The sequence below is a fragment of the Amphibalanus amphitrite genome, unplaced genomic scaffold (assembly GCF_019059575.1).
Source record: "Amphibalanus amphitrite isolate SeventyFive unplaced genomic scaffold, NRLGWU_Aamphi_draft 000004F_arrow, whole genome shotgun sequence".
Taxonomy (NCBI): Eukaryota; Metazoa; Arthropoda; class Thecostraca; order Balanomorpha; family Balanidae; genus Amphibalanus; species Amphibalanus amphitrite.
The window spans coordinates 1,274,908-1,294,504 of record NW_024881501.1 but is presented as its reverse complement, the minus strand read 5'-3'; the positions used below and the strand labels follow the sequence as shown (position 1 = coordinate 1,294,504).

Here is a 19,597-nt window from a genome sequence, read left to right as displayed (position 1 = left end):
AGCTGACAGACGACGCCGTCCCTCACGCTGTGACCACCGCCCGGAATATCCCGTTCTGTTGGCGAGAGGACGTGCGACTGCAACTCGACGAGCTGATGGAAAAGGACATCATCGAGCCGGTGGAGCACCCCACAGACTGGTGTCATCCGATCGTTCCTGTGGCCAAGGGGTCGTCAGACGGCACAGTGTCCGGCTGTCGGCTGACCGTGCACTTCACGAAACTGAACCGGTTCGTGAAGCGACCGACGTACCCGGTCCGCTCGCCTCAAGACGCACTCGCCTTCGTCTCACCCGGCGCTGCGTACTTCACCAAGCTGGACAGCAAGGCGGGGTACCACCAGGTCCCCATCCGGCCAGAAGACAGAGACGAGACCTGACGTGTTTTATCACGCCGTGGGGCCGCTACCGGTACCTGAGGGCTCCAATGGGAATCGTCAGCTCTGGCGACGTGTACAACCAGCGCGGTGACGCCGCGCTCGGCGACATCCCGCGCACGTGTAAGGTCGTGGACGACGTCCTGGCCTATGACGCTGACTACGCCGCCCACCTGCAGCACGTGCGGCAGATTCTGCTAAGGTGTGACCAGCACGGTATCACACTCAACCCGGACAAATGTCAGTTCGCGGAAGACGAGGTCGAATTCTGCGGCTTTCGCATCAATTCGGCTGGCTATACCGCCGACGGCAAGAAAGTCCGTGCCATCCAGGCCTTCCCCAGGCCGGGCAACATCACCGACCTACGGTCGTTCCTCGGCCTGGTGACCCAGCTCGGCGCCTTCTCCCCAGAGGTCGCCGCCGCCGCCTAGCCGCTGAGACAGCTGCTGCGGCCGCGGAACGCGTGGCTGTGGACGCCAGCGCACGAGCAGGCGTTCAGCGCGGTGAAGATGGCACTCACGTCGCCTCCCGTGCTCGACTTCTTCGACCCTCGCCGCTGCACAGTCCTTGAGACTGACGCCGCTCGCTCCGGCGGCCTGGGCTACTGCCTGCTGCAGCAAGACGCCGCAGGCCGGTGGCGACTGATCCAGTGCGGCTCACGCTTCCTATCGGACGCCGAGTCGCGGTACGCCGTGATCGAGTTGGAGCTGCTGGCCCTGGCCTGGGCCTGCAAGAAATGCAGCATCTATCTCGGCGGGATGCAGCGGTTTGAAGTCCTGACCGATCACCGGCCGCTCATCCCGATCCTCAACAGTAAGAGCCTTGCGGAGATCGAAAATCCGCGGCTCCAGCGGCTACGAGAACGGCTGGCGCCGTTCAACCTGCTCGCCATCTGGCGGCAAGGCAAGCTGCACGCCATCCCGGACGCGCTGTCGCGCGCGCCGGTGGATGACCCGGCGCCTGAGGACGAGGAAGCCGAGAGGGACGCCAGCCATCAGCTCGCCAGCGTGCTCTCACGGCTGGCCACCGACGGGGCGGACGACGGTCCCAGCCCGTTCAAAGACGCGGCGCTGACAGAGGTGCGCGCCGCCGCCGCCGCCGATCCGGAGCTCATCGCAGTCACTGACCTGATCCTGAACGGGTTTCCAGAGCACCGGTCACAGCTGGACCCGCGCCTCCGACCGTACTGGGGAGTTCGGGACCGGCTGGCCGTGGACGACGGCCTGGTGGTGTGCGGCCAGCGGCTCGTGATACCGCCCAGTCTGCGGCGCGCCACGCTCGAGCGCCTGCACGCCAGTCACCAGGGCGTCGAGCGCACCAAACGCCGCGCGCGGCAGGTAGTCTACTGGCCGTTCCTGGACAGTGACATTGCGAACCATGTCGGAGCGTGCCCGGCCTGCCAGCAGTACCTGCCCAGTCAGCAGAAGGAGCCGCTGATGCCGGAAAAGACGCCATCACGAGTGCTTGAGGCTGTCTCCGCTGACTACTTCGCCTGGGCCGGCCGCACGTTCCTGGTATACGCGGACCGGCTGTCCGGGTGGCCGTTTGTGTCGCACGTGGCCGGCGAGGCGACTGCCAGAGACCTGGTCTGCAGCCTGCGCCAGATATTCGCGGCCACCGGCGTGCCCACCACCCTCCGGACAGACGGTGGACACCAGTTCACCGCCCGGCTCACCCGAGAGTTTCTGCGCCGCTGGGGAGTGGAGCACCAGATCTCTACACCGCACTACCCTCAGTCTAATGGGCACGCCGAGTCGGCGGTCAAGGCCGCCAAACGGCTCATCCAGAAGGCGACCAGCAGCGGCGAGCTCGACACGGACGCCTACGCGCAGGGGCTGCTGGAGCTGTGCAACACGCCGCGCGCCGACGGCCGCTCTCCGGCTCAGGTCCTGTTCGGCCACCCGCTGAGATCGGCAGTGCCGGCGCACCACCGGGCCTTCGCCGACTGCTGGCAGCGGGCGGCGGACGACTGTGACGCCAGGGCCGCCGCGCAGCAACAGGAAACAGTCGAGCGGTACGACACGACAGCCCGCCAGCACAGCGCGCTCACCATGGGTCAGCGTGTGCTCGTCCAAGACCCGCGGTCGGGGCTGTGGGACCGCGTCGGCGTCATCACGGCGGTCGGGCAGCGGCGCGACTACCTGGTCCGGCTGCCCAGTGGCCGAGTCTACTGGCGGAACCAGCGCTATCTGCGACCCCAGAGATCTCTCATCTCGGAGGGCGCCGCCACACCTGCACCCGGGCGCCGGCAGCAGCTCGCTCCGAGCTCGGCACCCGACGGCACGGAGGAGACCGCCGCCGCTGCGCCGGCGGGCGGACAGCCGGCACCACCGGTGCTGCGGAACAGCGCCGACGACCCCAGCTCAGTGCGCCGTGGGACGCGCCGCCGTCGCCGTCCGGCCCGACTGACCGTGCGCTGGGCGGACCAGACGTACGACTGAGTTCGTGCGTCCACACCGTGTGTGGTGTACATTTTTGTTTATGTGTTAGACGCAATGCGTATCTTGTACCGACGCATGCGTCTTGAGGGGGGGGGGGGTGTTGTGATGGGGCACGTTTTCCTTTCCCTTCATTTGGTCTCACCCCCCCGGTCATATGGAAGCACATAAAAAATAAACAGTTCCATGGTCGCCGCCATCGTGTTTCGGTCGTCCTGTGTCGCTCCAAGGATATCGCCGTGTTAATCGCCACTACCGACCATAACAGAACTGACGCATCGGCGGAAGCAGGAGTCCGCAGCGGAGAAGCCTTCGTGGAGTGTACACGGGTGTGGGAAATGAATGCTAAGTGTATCCAAATTGAAGGCACTGCTCTCGAATGATATAAATACTGAACAGCTTTGGATTGTTTATATTCCAAATGTTTACTTTCAGGACGAGTACTCCTTGTCATTCGGTCGTCAACTCCTCTCTCCGACCCCGGCTTAACGCAGGCACGTATAACCTAGAATTTGGCCGAGGGGGGAGCGGAGGAATCCCGTAGAGAGAGCCTCCTACCTACAGAGGGCCCTCTACCCGAGGAGTCAGAGGGGTCCAGGGTCCTAGTGGTCAGACACAGACACTAGCGGTTATTCACAGGAGGCCCCACGCAGTAAATTGAAGGGCCCTAGGTGGCAGGCGAGTCGGAGAGTCTTGATTGTCCTGAGTCCTGACGTGATTTTTTGGGGGATTCCCATGAATTTCGTTCGTCTCCGACGTGATTTTGGCCAACGTTGGCCTTCTGCCAGCATGGGCCCTGAAAACCCCTAGGGGGGAGGCGCACCCCGTCCGTCCCCCCTTGGGTACGTCCCCGGTCGGTCCAGCGACTCCACACGCGCCTACCGACACACAAGAAACTCTTGCCATTATGTTTGCTTCTGACGCAATCACGACAGAATTACGCTCTAATGTCGATATGCATGCTGCCAATTGCCATTGCTTTGGAGTCGGTGTTTTGAATTTCTGCGTTTTTTGGATCGGCTCCACTCTCCAGACAGCTGGCTCAGCCTAATCGACCAGAGCAATGCGACACCTATACCAACTTGATACCAACCTACTTGGCGGGGTGGTGAATTCATGAAGTGCGAATGCGAAACATGGCAATAGATGGCGGAACAAACAGCATGGGGAACGCTGGGACACGCATTGAGGAATGAAATCCGTCACTTCCCAGATTTCGAACGCATCCTTAGAGTGCATTACTTTTATGTGCTTGCGTTCGGTCTTGGGATTTCTCAGCAGATGTCGCCAACAGTAGAGAGATTGATCTAGAATGTCTCGTTATCGGAAAAGTATGGTAGCCATACACCAAATGGTTTTTGCGTTTAGCTACCATATTACTTCCGATATGACTGTTGACATCACTGCCGATATGACGGAGCAGTGCATTGGCAATATGCCAAGGGCAGTAACATGCCGTCAGTCACGTCAGTCATCGGTCTTGGCTATCTGTAAGAATCTTGGCAGGAATCTTGGCCTTTTCTTGGACCCATAGCCTCGGCCTTCGACCAATCATATCGCCGAATTCGCAAGCGGTGAGAGACAAATACGGCGTGCCAAAGACATATTGGGTGTCTCAAAATCACTGAGAACTCTGTAGCTCAAAACTTAAGCCCTGCACTCTTTTAGATCTACCCCGTTGAGTGGCATTCTTGTGAAAATTATGTAAAGATATTTATCAGAATAAGGTAGAAGTGTAGGGGGTGGCAGGTGAGGTGCAGAAGAAGAAGAAGAAGAAGAAGTTGTACCTATCCAGTAATTTTATCTTGATTTGTGGACTAGACGAAGACTAGATTTTGATGAAGAAATCGACAAACTTGAACTGCAGGTAAGGTGTTGGTTTGTCATGCCGATTGTCTTGAAACCCTTTCCCATAGGCGCGGGAGCCGGGGGGGCAGTGGGGGCAGCTTGCCCCCCCCCCCCCCCAACTCTGGGGCCGTGGGGGCGGTGCCCCCACATCTTTGAGACGGAATACCACACTTTTTTTTGCAAATGTTTTCTTTTTTTGTTGAAAAAGCCGAGGGGTGAAAAATAAGTGGCCTAAAACCGGTGAGAAAACTAGATTTGGGGGTACCCTAGGTTGATCTCTATTATGGTGTGCCCCCCCAGTCGGAAAGTAGTTCCCGCGCCCCTGCCCTTTCCTTTTAATCTTTCAATTAAAATCATCAACTCCTATCCAAACCACCAAAGAGCCGACATCTCACTCAGTCCAAATTTTCGTTCAGAGGCCAGTTTTACTTTACCCGATTTACCAACAAAAATAGCTGCCTGGAATTTTTCTCCTCATATATCCATTCCACGTAGGTACAACATACAGAGGGTAAACGCGATAGGCATGTAAGCAGTGAGGGCTTCACCATTTACCTACACTCCATATGTGAATTAGCCTTTAGGCAAAATAATCCGGCAGGTGGCTATTTTCTGTTTGTAAAACTGGCCTCAGACGGAGTGCTATCATTTGATTTACCATCACACGATCAGGCAGCAACAAAGTTTGTGGTTTTAGAATCTTGAAAAACTTTCTTGGGAGTGGCACTTGGTAGACATCCGTTTGAGATTCTGCTAGAGCAATAGCATCGCGCTCAAGCCAGCCAAATTTTAGACTGCCAACACAAGAAAAAAAATGTTTGGTTAATCAGATTTCAGGCTTCAAAATATTAGGTAAAGCATCAATAGGCATTTAATTCAATTCTGGTGGTAAAAATCATGACCATATGTTGGCATGACATCAATTTTTAATTTTTTGTGGTACAACTTGTATATTGAGGCTTGAAGATGCTCAAATAGATGATATTTTTGATGCGTGTGTTGATGAAGACTGAAGTCCAATGAAAATAAAAAGCAGAAATTATCCTGACCTTAACTTCCCTACTAACCTTCAACCTCCAACCTATCAGCCTACAAACCACCGTTCAGACTTTATCTACACGCAGGTTTAACATTTTATGATAAAGTAAAAAATTCTCAGCTTGTAATCCAATGTCTTTCAAAACCAATTGGCCTTTTTGGCCTTGCGAATAGTAAACGGAGAGAGAGGGAGAGAGTTGCCCAACTCTATCATGTAAAAACTGTTTTTAGAAAATAGCACTGTGTTTTATCCTGGCTTCATGACTCTCTAACGCTCCTTGAAACCGCTTGTTTTCTGACAATTGGTGATACAGAGAGGGTCTGCATTAATGTCCAAGTATGGTCATTTAGGATCAATTGTTGGTGCCCTCGTTTTATATTATTCCATCAGCCTTAGTTTGCCCAACTGACATGCGCTGAATTTGTCGCATGTGACGTTACACCTGACGTGCGCCGAAATTTTAGGTGGAGTTGGAACCCTGGTACTACGCCAAACATAAGTTATAGCATGATCACTGCTCAGTTGCGCAGGTTCACCAGAACAGCTTCATGGGTGCAAAATGACCACCGCAGCGCCCGTAAACCCTAATAAACAAACAAGCAAACATCAGTTGCGCAGTTAATGCCAATTTTTACAGTTTTGATTGTCTATTGATATTGTTTGGTCTTTTCAGGACTCGTGGCGCTGCTCGCCTCCTCGCCAATGCGAATGCGTTCTCTGAGGACAACCCGCCCAAGGCTACCATGGCGAAGCCACGCCACCGCGCCGGCTATAGACTCACGGCCTGAAGCGAGTTTGGGCGCGACGGCTGGCGAGCCAAGGCGGCGGAAAGTCGTCTGGCGGAGCTCCCGTCTGAGGCGAGCTTGATCTGGTCAGACAGCTCCGCCACCGATGGTGTGCTAGATGGAGGAGGAGGGGCCACCCCCCCCCCCCCGAACCGCGACATCCGAGAGGTGCGTGTCGCGGCAGGCGCCCTCTGCTCTAGCACGCGCGGCGAGCTATTCGCCCTAAGAGCGGTGTTGGAGGAGCTGGCCGGACGGATGGTACCGGTCGATATGGGTCGACCGCCGTCTATCCGGTCCATTCTGCTGTTCCAGCTCCAGGACCGGCCGCGCCGTCGCCACCCGTCCGGCGTCAGTGGAGGACCGCTCATCAGCTGTCGATTTTCATCAGTTTCGCTTGGACCACTGGTCGGGCTCCTGCCAGTGCCGACATTGGGTTGGGCGGAGTCCTACCGATGAATGCCGCGAGTGCTGCAACATTGGCTCGGTACATCTCGGTACATTTTTCCGAGTCTGGTGTGGCTACGGGGAGACGGATTTGGTGACCCTGGCTGCCGCCGTGAGAACCATCCAGAACCGTACGGCTATGCTGCGGCAGCAGCTGAAAGGAACGCAACAACAATAACTACAACAGCAGCTGCTAATGAAAGGGGAAATCATGGAGCCGGATGACCCGGCACATGGCGCTCAGCCAGCTGAGAATGAGAGCAGCTATCAAATCGCCAGCAGGGTGCTGCGGCTGGTAACTGACGACCTTAACAGAGAGAGCGCCTCCGCTGATGCGGATGAAACTACCCCCTCTCGGGTTTGTTTGACGCCGTCTCCGTCGACTCTTTCGCCTGGGCCGGCTGGCGACCGCGACATTTCTTGTGCAGTGACTCGTAACTATGTTCACCAAACTTTTAAAACTCCTCACGTTAGCATCTTTAAAGAATGTTTCCCTTGTACACTGCTGCAATGTCTTATGTAGGCATATTGTAGGTACAGTCTAAACGAGTGTGGAATGCTTTGTTGTGCTTGCTCGTTCTGTATTTCGTTTGCTATTTATCACGGTGACTATAATTTATTTTGACCAACCCTTGCCTTGTTGCAATTTTAGTGGATGGTTTCTGAACTGCTGTTTGCATTATAGATGTTCCTAGTGCGTAGACGCCAAAGATTACTTTATACCTATTGACGCGCCAGATAAAGGAGGTGAAGTATTCCTCTGATCTCTACCTACGAAATTCCTTTATGTGTGTTTTGTAATCGATATTGGCGGTTTTCTTATGTGATGCGGTGTAGAGCGTGGCTGAGGAAGGCGATGTTTAAAGTTGCTAGTTATTTTTCAATACATCTATGATCGGACTGTCGTGCTTGCTGTAGGTCGGACTTCCGTTCTTGATGGTGATTGGACGCACGTGCCGGTAGTTCACAACAATGCGGCTTTCGATTATAGTATAGATTTAGATGCTTTTAAAGTGTTTGTATACGTAGTCCTGAGTTTCGAGATATTATCCTTGCGGGCTCCTTGCCAACAGATTGTCCACTTCTGTGTCCAGTACTCATCCCACTCACGAGGCTCAGTTGTGTTTGCCAACCCCTATACGGAAACATTGGCCAGATAACTGACTACTACTGAAATTTTAAGAAGCGTGGGCAGTAGGGCATAACGAACGGTCATCAGGTTCAGTAGCCGCGGAGCACCTTCAATTAAGGAGGGGGGGGGGGGCACCGCCGACTTTTGGTCCCATTCTTTCCATGCAGCGCCCATAGGGCTAATGTTAAAATGCCAAAATCAAAGGGGGGCACGGTGCCCCGGTGCCCTCCCCATTCCGCCGCCTATGCTCAGGTTATTTCTGACCTGACAGGCTCAGGGAGGATTGCTCTTTGTTGTTTTTCTCCGATGAACCCTCTTGCTGCACACTGGCTGATCCAAAGGATGGAAGGGACGGGGGGGGGGGGTGCAGACGTAAGAAAAAAGAAGACAATGTTCTTTCCCTAGCGCACGAAATCAATTCTTAAATGAAAATAAAACGAATAAGCTTCCGTTAAGAAGCCCCCGTTCCGTATCTTCCGTTCCATTCCACGACTCGCACGTTCCAGTGACTTGCTGCAGAAGCGTCATCTATACCTCGCCCTTACTGCCGCGAAGGCCGCGAGTTGCGACATCTATACTATGTCTAGGCCTGAAGTACCTCTTTAGTGTTCATCCGCCACGATGTATTTATTTTTGTCAATCGGTTTGGTCCTTCTGGCCGGATAGGTCGTCAGAATTATCTGAAGGTGCCTGAAATGTCTCGTTAGTGGAAAAAATGTCTCGTTAGTGGAATTCCACTATCTGGCAACTAGCCCTATGTAAACGCGGCTATTGATTGCGGATATACGCGCATACGTGAGGCACTGGTTTACTCCCAATCCTTCGTTTAATTGTATTAGTGTGGGGTCTGATAGGTGGGGGTAATGGCTCTGTCTAGCTTCCAAAAAGAAAACATCACCCTGGATACGTGTCGACCACAACTTTAAATGAACAGCAATGGACAACGTAAATGGTTGATAATGACCGTGTTGCCATCTCCCCGTTCGCGAATCATGAAGTTATGCTTCCTCACTGAGGCTCTTAGGCGGGTTATAGAGCATGACGGATGTGGGTTCCGCATTTTCAAGCAATAGTTGTCAACAGTTGATTGATGTTTTGTCAAAACAAATTAGCATATACGGCAGTTCAGTGTATACTTTATGTCCGTCTGGTGTGCCCGTCGTTGCGTTTTCGCAACGCTGATGGCGCCCGGTGTGCCCTTCGTTGCGATTTCGCAACGCATGTTTTTTACGTTTTTCTCGAAAAACTTTTGCTGCAGGCAAAAATTATTTTCGATTCCATGCAAGGCCCTGGTAGGAGCATAACATATTTTGATTTCGTCGATTTTCATGATGGTCAATATTCCTGGGCATAAATGGGTTAACTTTTTTGCTGGCGTTACCTTAGCTGCCACGCTGAAAGGACAAACAGTTGAGCATTTTATTGTGAATAATTTAGCCGGAAACGGGGTGGCCGGGCTTCCCCCGCGCCCGGGCTTCCCCCGGCTTCCCCTACTGATGTGTGCACCGATTGTTTATGTGTCCATATTACATATCATGAAATGAGAAGCTTTTATCAAAAATACAGCCAAAGTTCACGAAAAGTAAATTCAGCTTGCCTAAAACGCAATGTTTTTAGATGACCTAGGTTCACCTTGACCCTGACCTTGACATCTGTACATCGTCGAACAGCATGTTTCATGCTAGTTGGGAGGTAAGACTGGCAAAAAAGGCCGAAATCAAGGTGTCAAAAGCTCTCAAGACCCATAGCCAACGCAAGATATTGGATATTTGTCATTTGGGTCATGACATGACCTGAAGAACAAGGTCATAACTCCGAAACAAAAGATCACAGAAACTTGACATTTTCAGTGGTCATTAACCCTATTAGTGGCAGGCTCCTGGCTACCCCTATTAGTGGCAGGGGGGGGGGGGCTGTTTACGACCCCCCTTGATATCTCGAGATCTAACGGGCCGATTTTCAAAATTCAAACGGCATTCGATTTCGCTCAACGTGATCTACATTTCTAAAAAATAAAAATTAAAAAATGTCAATAGGGGGTAGAAGGGGGTAAAAACGGGCAAATTGCAGATACATTTTAGACTGTTTATCACGGCCAGGTTTCTGAACCAATCTTAACGCAACTTTTGCCGATCGATAGAGAATGAACCAGAAATTCACATGGATCCAAAAAAATATGCATTTTCAAAAATCATAGGCGGATACAGATCATTGAGATTGGTGGTACACAAAAAGTATAGTAAATTAGGTTTTTGTTGGTACTGTTTCTAAAAAGGGTGGTAATGGTCTTGTTATGTTACAATTTTCTTATGAGAGAACGACTACAATTGTATTGGTCATGCATAGGCGGTGTCAGGGCACCTATGTTGGGAGGTAAAACATAACCCCCCTTTTTGGACGCCTGGATCCGCCTATTATTACGGAGCGAGCGAAGCGAGCGGAGTCTTACGTAGAATAACGGAAATTTCTGAGTATGAGCGGCCGGCCGGCCGGCCGGCCGGCCGGCCGTGCGGACGCTTTTGCGAGGCTTATATCTCAGCAACCACTTGACCGATTTACACGCGGTAATTTTTGTAGGGTAGCTTCATTCCTTCTACCAAGTATTGGACTATTCCCGATGCATGTGGGTGACTCCTTATGCACGTGCCACGTGCAAAACGAAGAGGTGTCACTTTTGTAATTGTTGCAATATCTCGGTAACTACTTGGCCGATTGCGCTGAAACTTGGCATGTAGGTAGGCACCCACTAGGCACTGCATATCCATGTGCCAGAGTTGGGGTGCTGCTGCACGTGCGCACGTGCAGGGGTCGTTTCCAGATCTCGAGAACGGCTGGACCGATGGCGCTCAAATTTGGTACACGGTTAGGGACCAGTTAGTAGGGTGCCGTGCACAAGTCAGTTGGGACCCATTTAGCACGTGCGCACGTGCAGGGTGCCGCTCCCAGATCTCGAGAACGGCTGGGCCGATTGTGCTCAAATTTGGCACATCGCTAGAAACCAGTCAGTAGGGTGCCGTGCACAGGTCAGTTGGAGGTACCCCCTCGAAATTTCGCACGTGCAAGACTCACCCCCTCGCTCGCTCCGTTAGTCGCCCCAAAAGGCGCTATACTGGTAGCAAAAACGTGTCAAAAGAGGATGCACAATAACTGTATATGTTATCCTTAGGTGTTGTTTTTATCCGCTGGGACTGAGAGCGTGAGATGATGTTTTTCGTACTCCAGCGTAGATGGGTAGTCATACGGCTTCCACGGTTGACAGTGATGACAACAGTCATCTTTTGCAAGCTCGTTTAAGATTTGGACTATACGGGGACTCGAACCCCGGATAGATGACTGTTGTCATCACTGTCAACCGTGGAAGCAGTATGGCTACCCATCTACGCTGGAGTACGAAAAACATCATCTCACATGTATATGTTATCACATGATACCTTTCATTCACTGTTCGTAAAAATGGTGCAGCATCGTGATCTTCGCCCAAATGACTCGCTTCACGAATAGGACCCCCCAATTCCCAGTGCTCTGGAGCCGCCCCTGGTAAAGTTATGAACTTGAAATTTTCAGGGAATGTGCCCAATTTAGTTTTAGGAAAAGTCAGAAAATTTCAGCATCGTAGCTTCAGCGGTTTCGGAGATATTCCCGAAAAACCTGAGGGGTGGATAAAAACAATCCCCCCTGCCACTAATGTTAAGAAAGGATAGAGGAGCAGCGATACGAAAAATCAGCCTTTTAGCTCGAAAGATGTTGAGTGCAGAGCAAAAAAAAACTACCTGGGGGGGGGGGGGTGTGGCAACCACCCCTCACCCTATGTGCGGGCGAGGGTTAATTCGCCGGCTCCGGGTTAAATTGTTTTCAGTGCAGCTCGGCCATCACAGGGCTGCAGTCGCAGTACTGTGGACGCTGACGGCGCCTGTCGCCGTGTCACCGGTGACACCGGAGCGCCGAAGGCTGCTGCCGCCGGCGCCGCGCCGGGAGCCGGCGCCTGCGCGGCTGGCTGATCGATGGTGGCGCCGCCGGCGCGCCGGCCGCCGTCGGTGCCGGCAGTGGGGCCGCGCCGGCCGCCGACGGCGCGCCGAGCGCCGCCAGTGACGCGCGCCGTCATGGAGCCGCCGGCCGAGGAGGCGGCGCCCGCGGCCGCCACCGTCAACGGAGGCCGCTTCGACTTTGACGACGGCGGCACGTACTGCGGCGGCTGGGAGGACGGCAAGGCGCACGGCCACGGCGTCTGCACCGGCCCCAAGGCGCAGGGCGAGTACTCGGGCTCGTGGCACTACGGCTTCGAGGTGTCCGGCGTCTACACCTGGCCCAGGTGAGTGGCCCGGCCGGCTGGCCGCGACCGCCCATCGCTGGCTCCCTCCTCAGCACACACACGCCGGCACTGACCACAGTCGAAGACAAAGACAACGTACATTACATACATACCTCATACATAGACGCTGACTGTGCCCCATCCCGTGCCTTCCTGGCGGCGCTGTAATATGCCCCAACCCGTGACCGGGTGGCGTTGTGCTATATGTACGAGCGCTCGTACCTGTACACTCGGGGGCAGATTGATGTTCCACCACTCCCCACCCATCGGGCTCCCATGGCTCAGCACTGGCTGCTGCCAGTGTTGCCTGCCCTCAGCACTGATCAGCACTGCCTGCCAGTGCCAGTGCTGCCAGTGCTGCCACTGGCAGCAGCCAGTGCTGAGCCATGGGAGCCCGATAGGTAGGGAGTGGTGGAACATCACTCTGCCCCCGAGTGTACCTGTCATGCCTGGGCGGCGCTGTGCTGCGCGTTCTGGGCGCCGCTGAAATTTTGGCATAAATATGGAAAGACTGAGTTATCTCAAGAGTTGATTATGTATGTATGTATGAGTATGTACGAGCATCGCTCTAAAAAAGTCACATAGCCTATCCGAAAAGTCCCTCCGACCTTAAACATCAGTGAGCGTTACAAAAGGTGTAAGTACAGTACAGCTCTGAGCCTTGGCTGAGCGGTCGGCAGTCGCAGGGTAAATGTATTTGTATATTGTACAGGGCAGCCGGGTGGCCAGCGCGGGCGCTGAGAGGCGGTGGCTGATGGGGGGGGGGGGGAGAGGCGCTGGTGGGGGATGGGTGGCTGAGCTGGGTTGGCGGTGGCTGCTGGGGGGGGGGGGGGGAGGGGTCAGTGGCTGCTGGGTTGGCGGTGGCTGCTGGGTTGGCGGTGGCTGCTGCTGGGGGGAGGGGTGCAGTGGCTGCTGAGAGGCGGTGGCTGCTGCTGGGGGGAGGGGTGCAGTGGCTGCTGGGTTGTCGGTGGCTGCTGCTGGGGGGGGGGGGGGGGGTGGCGGTGGCTGCTGAGAGGCGGTGGCTGCTGGGTTGACGGTGGCTGCTGCTGGGTGGGAGGGGTCAGTGGCTGCTGAGAGGCGGTGGCTGCTGGGTTGGCGGTGGCTGCTGCTGGGTTGGCGGTGGCTGCTGGGGGGGGGGGAGGGAACAGTGGCTGCTGGGTTGGCGGTGGCTGCTCAGTCGGTTATTCCCGGAGGACAGTCTGGCGCGGTCGGCCCACTCGCAGGCACACGCTGCCAAGTCGGTCCGCCCGACCAGACCGCAAGCGTTTGTCGTCTTTCTTATTTTAACGATGCGGAAAGTCTTTGCATGTTTTGGCGAGATTAAGATGTTGATAGCATACGAAAGGTGCAATTTTTGACCTACTTTACCCGCGCACCGACGTAAGGGGGTGGATATCCGACCCCCTGAGGTTTTTCGTAAATAGCGGAAAAACCGCGGTGCTACGGCCGCGAAATTTGGGATGATTATTTCACCATCAATTTTACACATTGTTTGCAAATTTGAACCTCCTACCTTTCAAGGTCAAGTCACCAGCTCATTTCGAATGACCCAAATTCAAATCACTACTTTGCAGTTTTGTCACCGAGTCAGAGCTACAGAAGATGACGGAGGCCTTTGAAAGTCGCAGGAAGTAATGAAATCATTAGTATTGCGTATCTCGGAATTTTGATATCGATGACCTAAGGTCAGGTCAATTTCGCGACCTCATTATTAGTCAAAGGGGAAAACCAACTGCCTGATGTTTTTCACTAAAATGCGTCGGAATGGACTCATTTACCATGAAGGACTTTATATACGATCAACGTTGACTACCTTGATGCCTTTTTCTCTTGGGCAGCTGTAAGGTCATATGACGTCATCAAAGGCCTCCAAAGGCTTCTTTTACAAATAACTCCTTACAGGAACGAGATACAACCGCACGGATGGTCTCAGTTGTGTTCAGCTCATCAAGGCGCATGGAATGAATGGCATGCATGATGACCTTGAGGGAACGTGACCTGAGGTCAACCTTTGACCTTAACCCTCGCCTTAATCCTTGACCTTAACTAACACGATCAACGAGTAGATGGTACCGCATTCAGTCCTCTATGGAATCAGTGCTGGTAGTACGGCATGAGCCACAGACTTCTCCATATATAGAGAAGTCTGTGCGTGAGCCAACGACCAAGCACTCTGTGATTTTCACCTAAGTATTGTGTAATGTGTCACAGCATGATTATGTATTTCATGTAGAAAATCACTTCATCCCATTCTTCCATTCATTCGTTCATTGATTTATTCATTCACTTTTCAATTCATTCATTCATTCATTCATTCATTCATTCTCTCCTTCATTCATTCAGTCAGTCATTTAGTCAGTCAGTCATTCAGCCAGTCATTCTGTCATACAATTACCTACCCCTTAGTTCATTGGCATTGGGATTCAGAGTTTCAAATTACAGATAGCTGGAGGGATGATATGCACGTTTTAAGAGATGATGATTGTTTTTCAAATGTGTCCACAACGCTTTATATTATCATGGTTGCCATATTTCTGACGACGGCCTCGATGCGAAGGTCGAAAATTCGGAACGAAAACAATAAACGACTAGTAGTCGAAAAAACGTACGTCGAATTACGACGTCTAGTCGTAAAAGCTTGAAATCATACCTGATTGGCTATAACTGGTAATAATACCTACACGTAGATGAATTACTGCAACGAGCGCCGGGTCGACTATGTATTTGTTGAACCGCACACATTAAGGTAGAGGTGACTGCAGATGTAACTATAGCATGGCTCTCTCCGGCGCCGACCTCCCGACTGGGTCCGGCCCTCCTTCGGCCGTCCGACCTCCCGACTGGGTTCGGCCCTCCTTCGTCCGTCCGACCTCCCGACTGGGTCCGGCCCTCCTTCGGCCGTCCGACCTCCCGACTGGGTTCGGCCCTCCTTCGGCCGTCCGACCTCCCGACTGGGTTCGGCCCTCCTTCGGCCGTCCGCCTCCCGACTGGGTTCGGCCCTCCTTCGGCCGTCCGCCTCCGGGCCGGGGAGGGCGGCCGGCGCCTGGGACCTGGGAGAGCTGACCTCCGGTGGTCCGCCTCCGGGCCGGGGAGGGCGGCCGGCGCCTGGGACTGGGAGGGGAGAGCTGACCTCCGGTGGTCCGCCTCCCTGCCGCGGCTGACCCGAGGCCCGTCCGACACGCCGCCGGGCCGGGCCGTCGCGGGGGTGGCGTCACGGCCTCACGGGCAGCGGGAGGGGGGGGGGGGGGGCACCTGACGGATCGATCGCAGCCGGCACAAGGTCACACGGCACACGGGCCGGCGCCGCGGCCAGCCACCGCGCCGCGCCGGTGTGAGCGGTGGCGGAGTGAGTATATTATACCTACCGTCAGCTACCCAGGCCACCTGGACCAGCCCCGCTCCGGGGATGTGTCACCTGGGTCAGATGGACGCCCCCTCGGTCTGGGATGTGTCACCTGGGTCAGATGGACGCCCCCTCGGTCCGGGATGTGTCTCCTGAATCAGATGGACGCCCCCCCCCCCGTTCCGGGGATGTGTCACCTGGGTCAGATGGACGCTCCCTCGGTGTGGGATGTGTCACCTGGGTCAGATGGACGCCCCCTCGGTCCGGAAGATTGGCACCTGGGTCAGTCTTATAAAGGCCGTAGAATGGATATGTCACCACCGGCTGAAGCTCAGCTGCAGAACACGGCTTTTACTCATTTTGATTTCATTATTTTTTAAAACTATTTTGTGATAAGGTTCACTGGTAGTTTGACGTTGTTAATAAGGACTAAGTGCTAACTTTCAGCTACGTCTCCCGGCGGCTGAAGCGTCATCTCAGTTTAAAGCACGTGGTTCGTGGCATTAGCGCATTCATGTATTCAGATGATATTCGGCGGCGAAGGAGGCCAACCACTTACTGGATATCGCTGGCATAACAAAGAAGACGCTCTGCCTAAAGGACAACAGCAGTGCCCAGCATTTAATTACCTTACGCGCACCTGACTTACCCCCCCCCCCCCCCGCCCCATTCGAACGCCATTGAGTGAGCGAGGGAGGGGGAGGGCATTTGGCATGGTATATGCACGGACAATGCCTACAATTTTTACAAGGGTCATTTTCAGGTCAGGTCAAATATGACGTCGGAGGGGTCAAAATATCAAAATGGCGGCGCTAGAAATGAAGTTTTTCTCTAATAACTTTCGAAGTAGCCAAGCTAGTAACTAGGGGAAAGTGGGGTAAGACGGGCACCTTAACTTTGGAGCCATTTTTTCGGCCGGATAGAAACATCATAGAAACGGGAAACTGAGTGAAAACCTTTTTTAGGCATTTTACTTCCATTTGCCAGAAGAATGAGACTTAGACCTGATTCAACAAATAAACTGCAGCTATTTTTGCAAAACCTTGCAAAACCCGTCTTACCCCACCCCATGGGGTAAGACGGTCACATGGGTAGGGCAAGACGGCCAGCTTTTTTCACCGACCAACACAGATCGCAACAAATGCCCGAGATTAGCTGCATTGATACAGTCGCTCGTTGGTCACAAGTGCTTCGGAAATGGCAGTATACGTGATTTGTGCAGAAGGCGTATGCTCGGATATATGGCTCTAGTTCAGAAGCCATGTAGAACCGTTTTCACGTTCAATATTCGAGAATAAACTGTGCCGAAGGAATATTGCTAACATGTCTGTGAGTATATCGTGTCAGACATTGTGATATTTATTCACTTTCGATGACCTGGACACGAAATGACGAAACGTCTGCAGACGTTTCGGCCTCAGGGTGCCTTCGTCAGTGACAATATCGAGATACTAATACATTTATAAATTAATCAATATGTTTTACACTTTCAAAATACACATGACCTGGACATTTTTCAACCATGTTCAGAATGGTTGAAAGTGGTTGAAAAATGTCCAGGTCATGTGTATTTTGAAAGTGTAAAACATATTGATTAATTTATTAATGTATTAGTATCTCGATATTGTCACTGACGAAGGCACCCTGAGGCCGAAACGTCTGGCTATTTAGAATATTTGTTTTTGTGTTGTCATCGAAAGTGAATAAATATCACATGTCTGTGAGTATCGGAATCGAACATATTTTTATTAAAAATGCTTTTTTTCCTACAGCAACAAAAATATTTTCACCATTACAGACCCATTGGATTCATAGTTGCCACCCCAAACTCAATGTCAGAAGTTCAGCACGATTTTTCTCTGTGAACAATTTGATGCAGACAAAGCAAATCTGCGGTAAATGAACACTGGTGGCATATGAGTGTACCACAAGTGATTGGCAGTTTTTAACTCTATAGTGCTGCACACAAAAGCTTGCACAATACATTATGGATGCTTTCAATGAAATGAGTGTTTTAAAGAAAACAAAATAAAAGATTATCGACTGAACACAAATTCACCAGACTTCAATGGTGGTGTGTAGTGGGAAAGGCAATTCTGGTCCTAATTTTTCTCGCTCGTAGCGCTATTGGTTTGGTCTGCAGAAGGGGTGCCCGTCTTACCTACCCTGACCGTCTTACCCCACTTTCCCCTAACTAATGGCACCATCGTGATCCTCACGTCAATCCGCATCGAATCATGCATGAGTTGACCTCGAAAGGTCAAGGTCATAGGTTGACCTCAGGTCACGTGAACTTAAGTTCATTATGTATATCATTCGATGCGCCTTGACGAGCTGAACACAATGAGACCATCCGCGTGGCTGTATCTTGTTCCTGTACGGAGTTATTGGCAAAAAACCTTTGGTGACCCTTGATGACGTCAGATGACCTTACAGCTGCCCAAGAGCACAAAAGGCTGTCAAGGTAGTCAAGGTTGATCGTATATAAAGTCATTCATGATATATTGGGCCATTCCGACCCGTTTTAGTGGTAAAAACAGGGAGTTGACTTTTCCCCCATTGACTTACAATGAGGAGTTCAAGAAATTGACCTGACTTTAGGTCATCGATATCAAAATTCCGAGATATAATAAATGTAGCTATAAATGACTTAATAACATCCTACGACTCTCAAAGGATTCCGTCATCTACTGTAGCTCTGACACGGGGACAAAGTTGCAAAAAAGTGATTCAAGGTTGGGTCATTCGAAGTGACTTGGTGACCTGACCTTGAAAGGTAGGAGGTTCAAACTTGCACACCATGTGTAAAATCGATGAGGGAAAAGTCATACAAATTTCGCGCGCTACGCGCCGCGGTTTTCCCGCTATTCACGAAAAACCTCAGGGGGCGGTCAGCCGCCCCCCCCGTCTCTGCGCTGGTTAAAGGGACCCTCCCACCTTCAAAAAAGTTAATGAATTGGCATGAAAGTGATGTGTCTCGGTTCAGAAAGAGCGAAAACGAATAGCTACCAAATTTCCCCGAAAAATATTTACCGGTTTTCAAGATATTAGACTTTTACTTTTGTTTACTTTTTGGGATCTCCCCTGTTTCTATATGGCTATCTCAGCTAAAAACTAATGTTAAGGTGGGATGGTCACTTTAAGCAACGTAGCGAGACGCCGTAGGAAAGGTCTCACCCAGACATATGTGCAACAATCCTGAAATTTGAACCCAAGGTTGCCTGTTGTCCTTGGTCCATTTTCGTATTTTGTGCTATCCTAGCTGCTGCGCACTACCGTAACCTTCCTCTATCACCGTGCCTTGCAGCACTTGCAGCCTTTTCCAGCACTATGTGCTCCACCATTGCAAGTTCTATCCAGACGTGCCCTGCCTCCTCTCAGTCTTGCCCTGCCTTATCCCAGTCTTGTCCTGTGTCCTTTCAGTCTTATCCCGCATCCCTTCCTTCAGACCTTGTCAGTCACGAATCGCTAACCCCGTCCGTTCTGTCATGCGCTATGGTCCTGGCTGCCCTGTACGTGTGCGCGTGGGTGCGTGTGTGTGTGTACCACCCTGTGGCCGTGCTCCGGGGCCCTCCCCGCCGTGCTGAGATAGGCCCGGCTCGGCGGCACGGTGACGGTGCTATTTTGGGCGCCGGCCGTCGGGCGCGCGCCAGAGTTGGCTGTGAGGAGCATTCGGCCTCCACGGTCCCACTTCGAAACCGGGCCCTACAGGGAGAACTGGGCACTCTCTGAGACCCGAGTCCTTCTCTGCGACCTGAGCCTTACCTGTGCTGTGCACTTTTTACCATGTTCTCTGGAGCCGCAGGCACATGGTGGTTTGCCCCCGCGGCCGGGAGCACCAGCCCGCTCTCGGCGGCGGCTGACCCTGGCTCTCTGCGCCCGCAC

The 19,597-nt window shown here is 52.8% G+C and overlaps 1 protein-coding gene and 1 long non-coding RNA gene across 2 annotated transcripts in view; both read left to right on the top strand.

The window, feature by feature from the left end:
- The first annotated feature begins 3,839 nt into the window (after positions 1–3,839).
- LOC122375953 lies at positions 3,840–7,934 on the top strand. The gene is made up of 2 exons (XR_006255497.1): positions 3,840–4,679; positions 6,373–7,934. It is a non-coding gene; the product is annotated as an uncharacterized LOC122375953 (long non-coding RNA).
- A 4,168-nt stretch (positions 7,935–12,102) lies between these two features.
- LOC122375876 (junctophilin-1-like) overlaps positions 12,103–19,597 on the top strand; it is a 61,411-nt gene continuing 53,916 nt past the window's right edge. Inside the window, exon 1 of the mRNA XM_043355486.1 lies at positions 12,103–12,369. Coding sequence (XP_043211421.1) covers positions 12,161–12,369 — 209 coding nt within the window. The 5' untranslated portion in view covers positions 12,103–12,160. The remainder of the gene's footprint in view (positions 12,370–19,597) is intronic.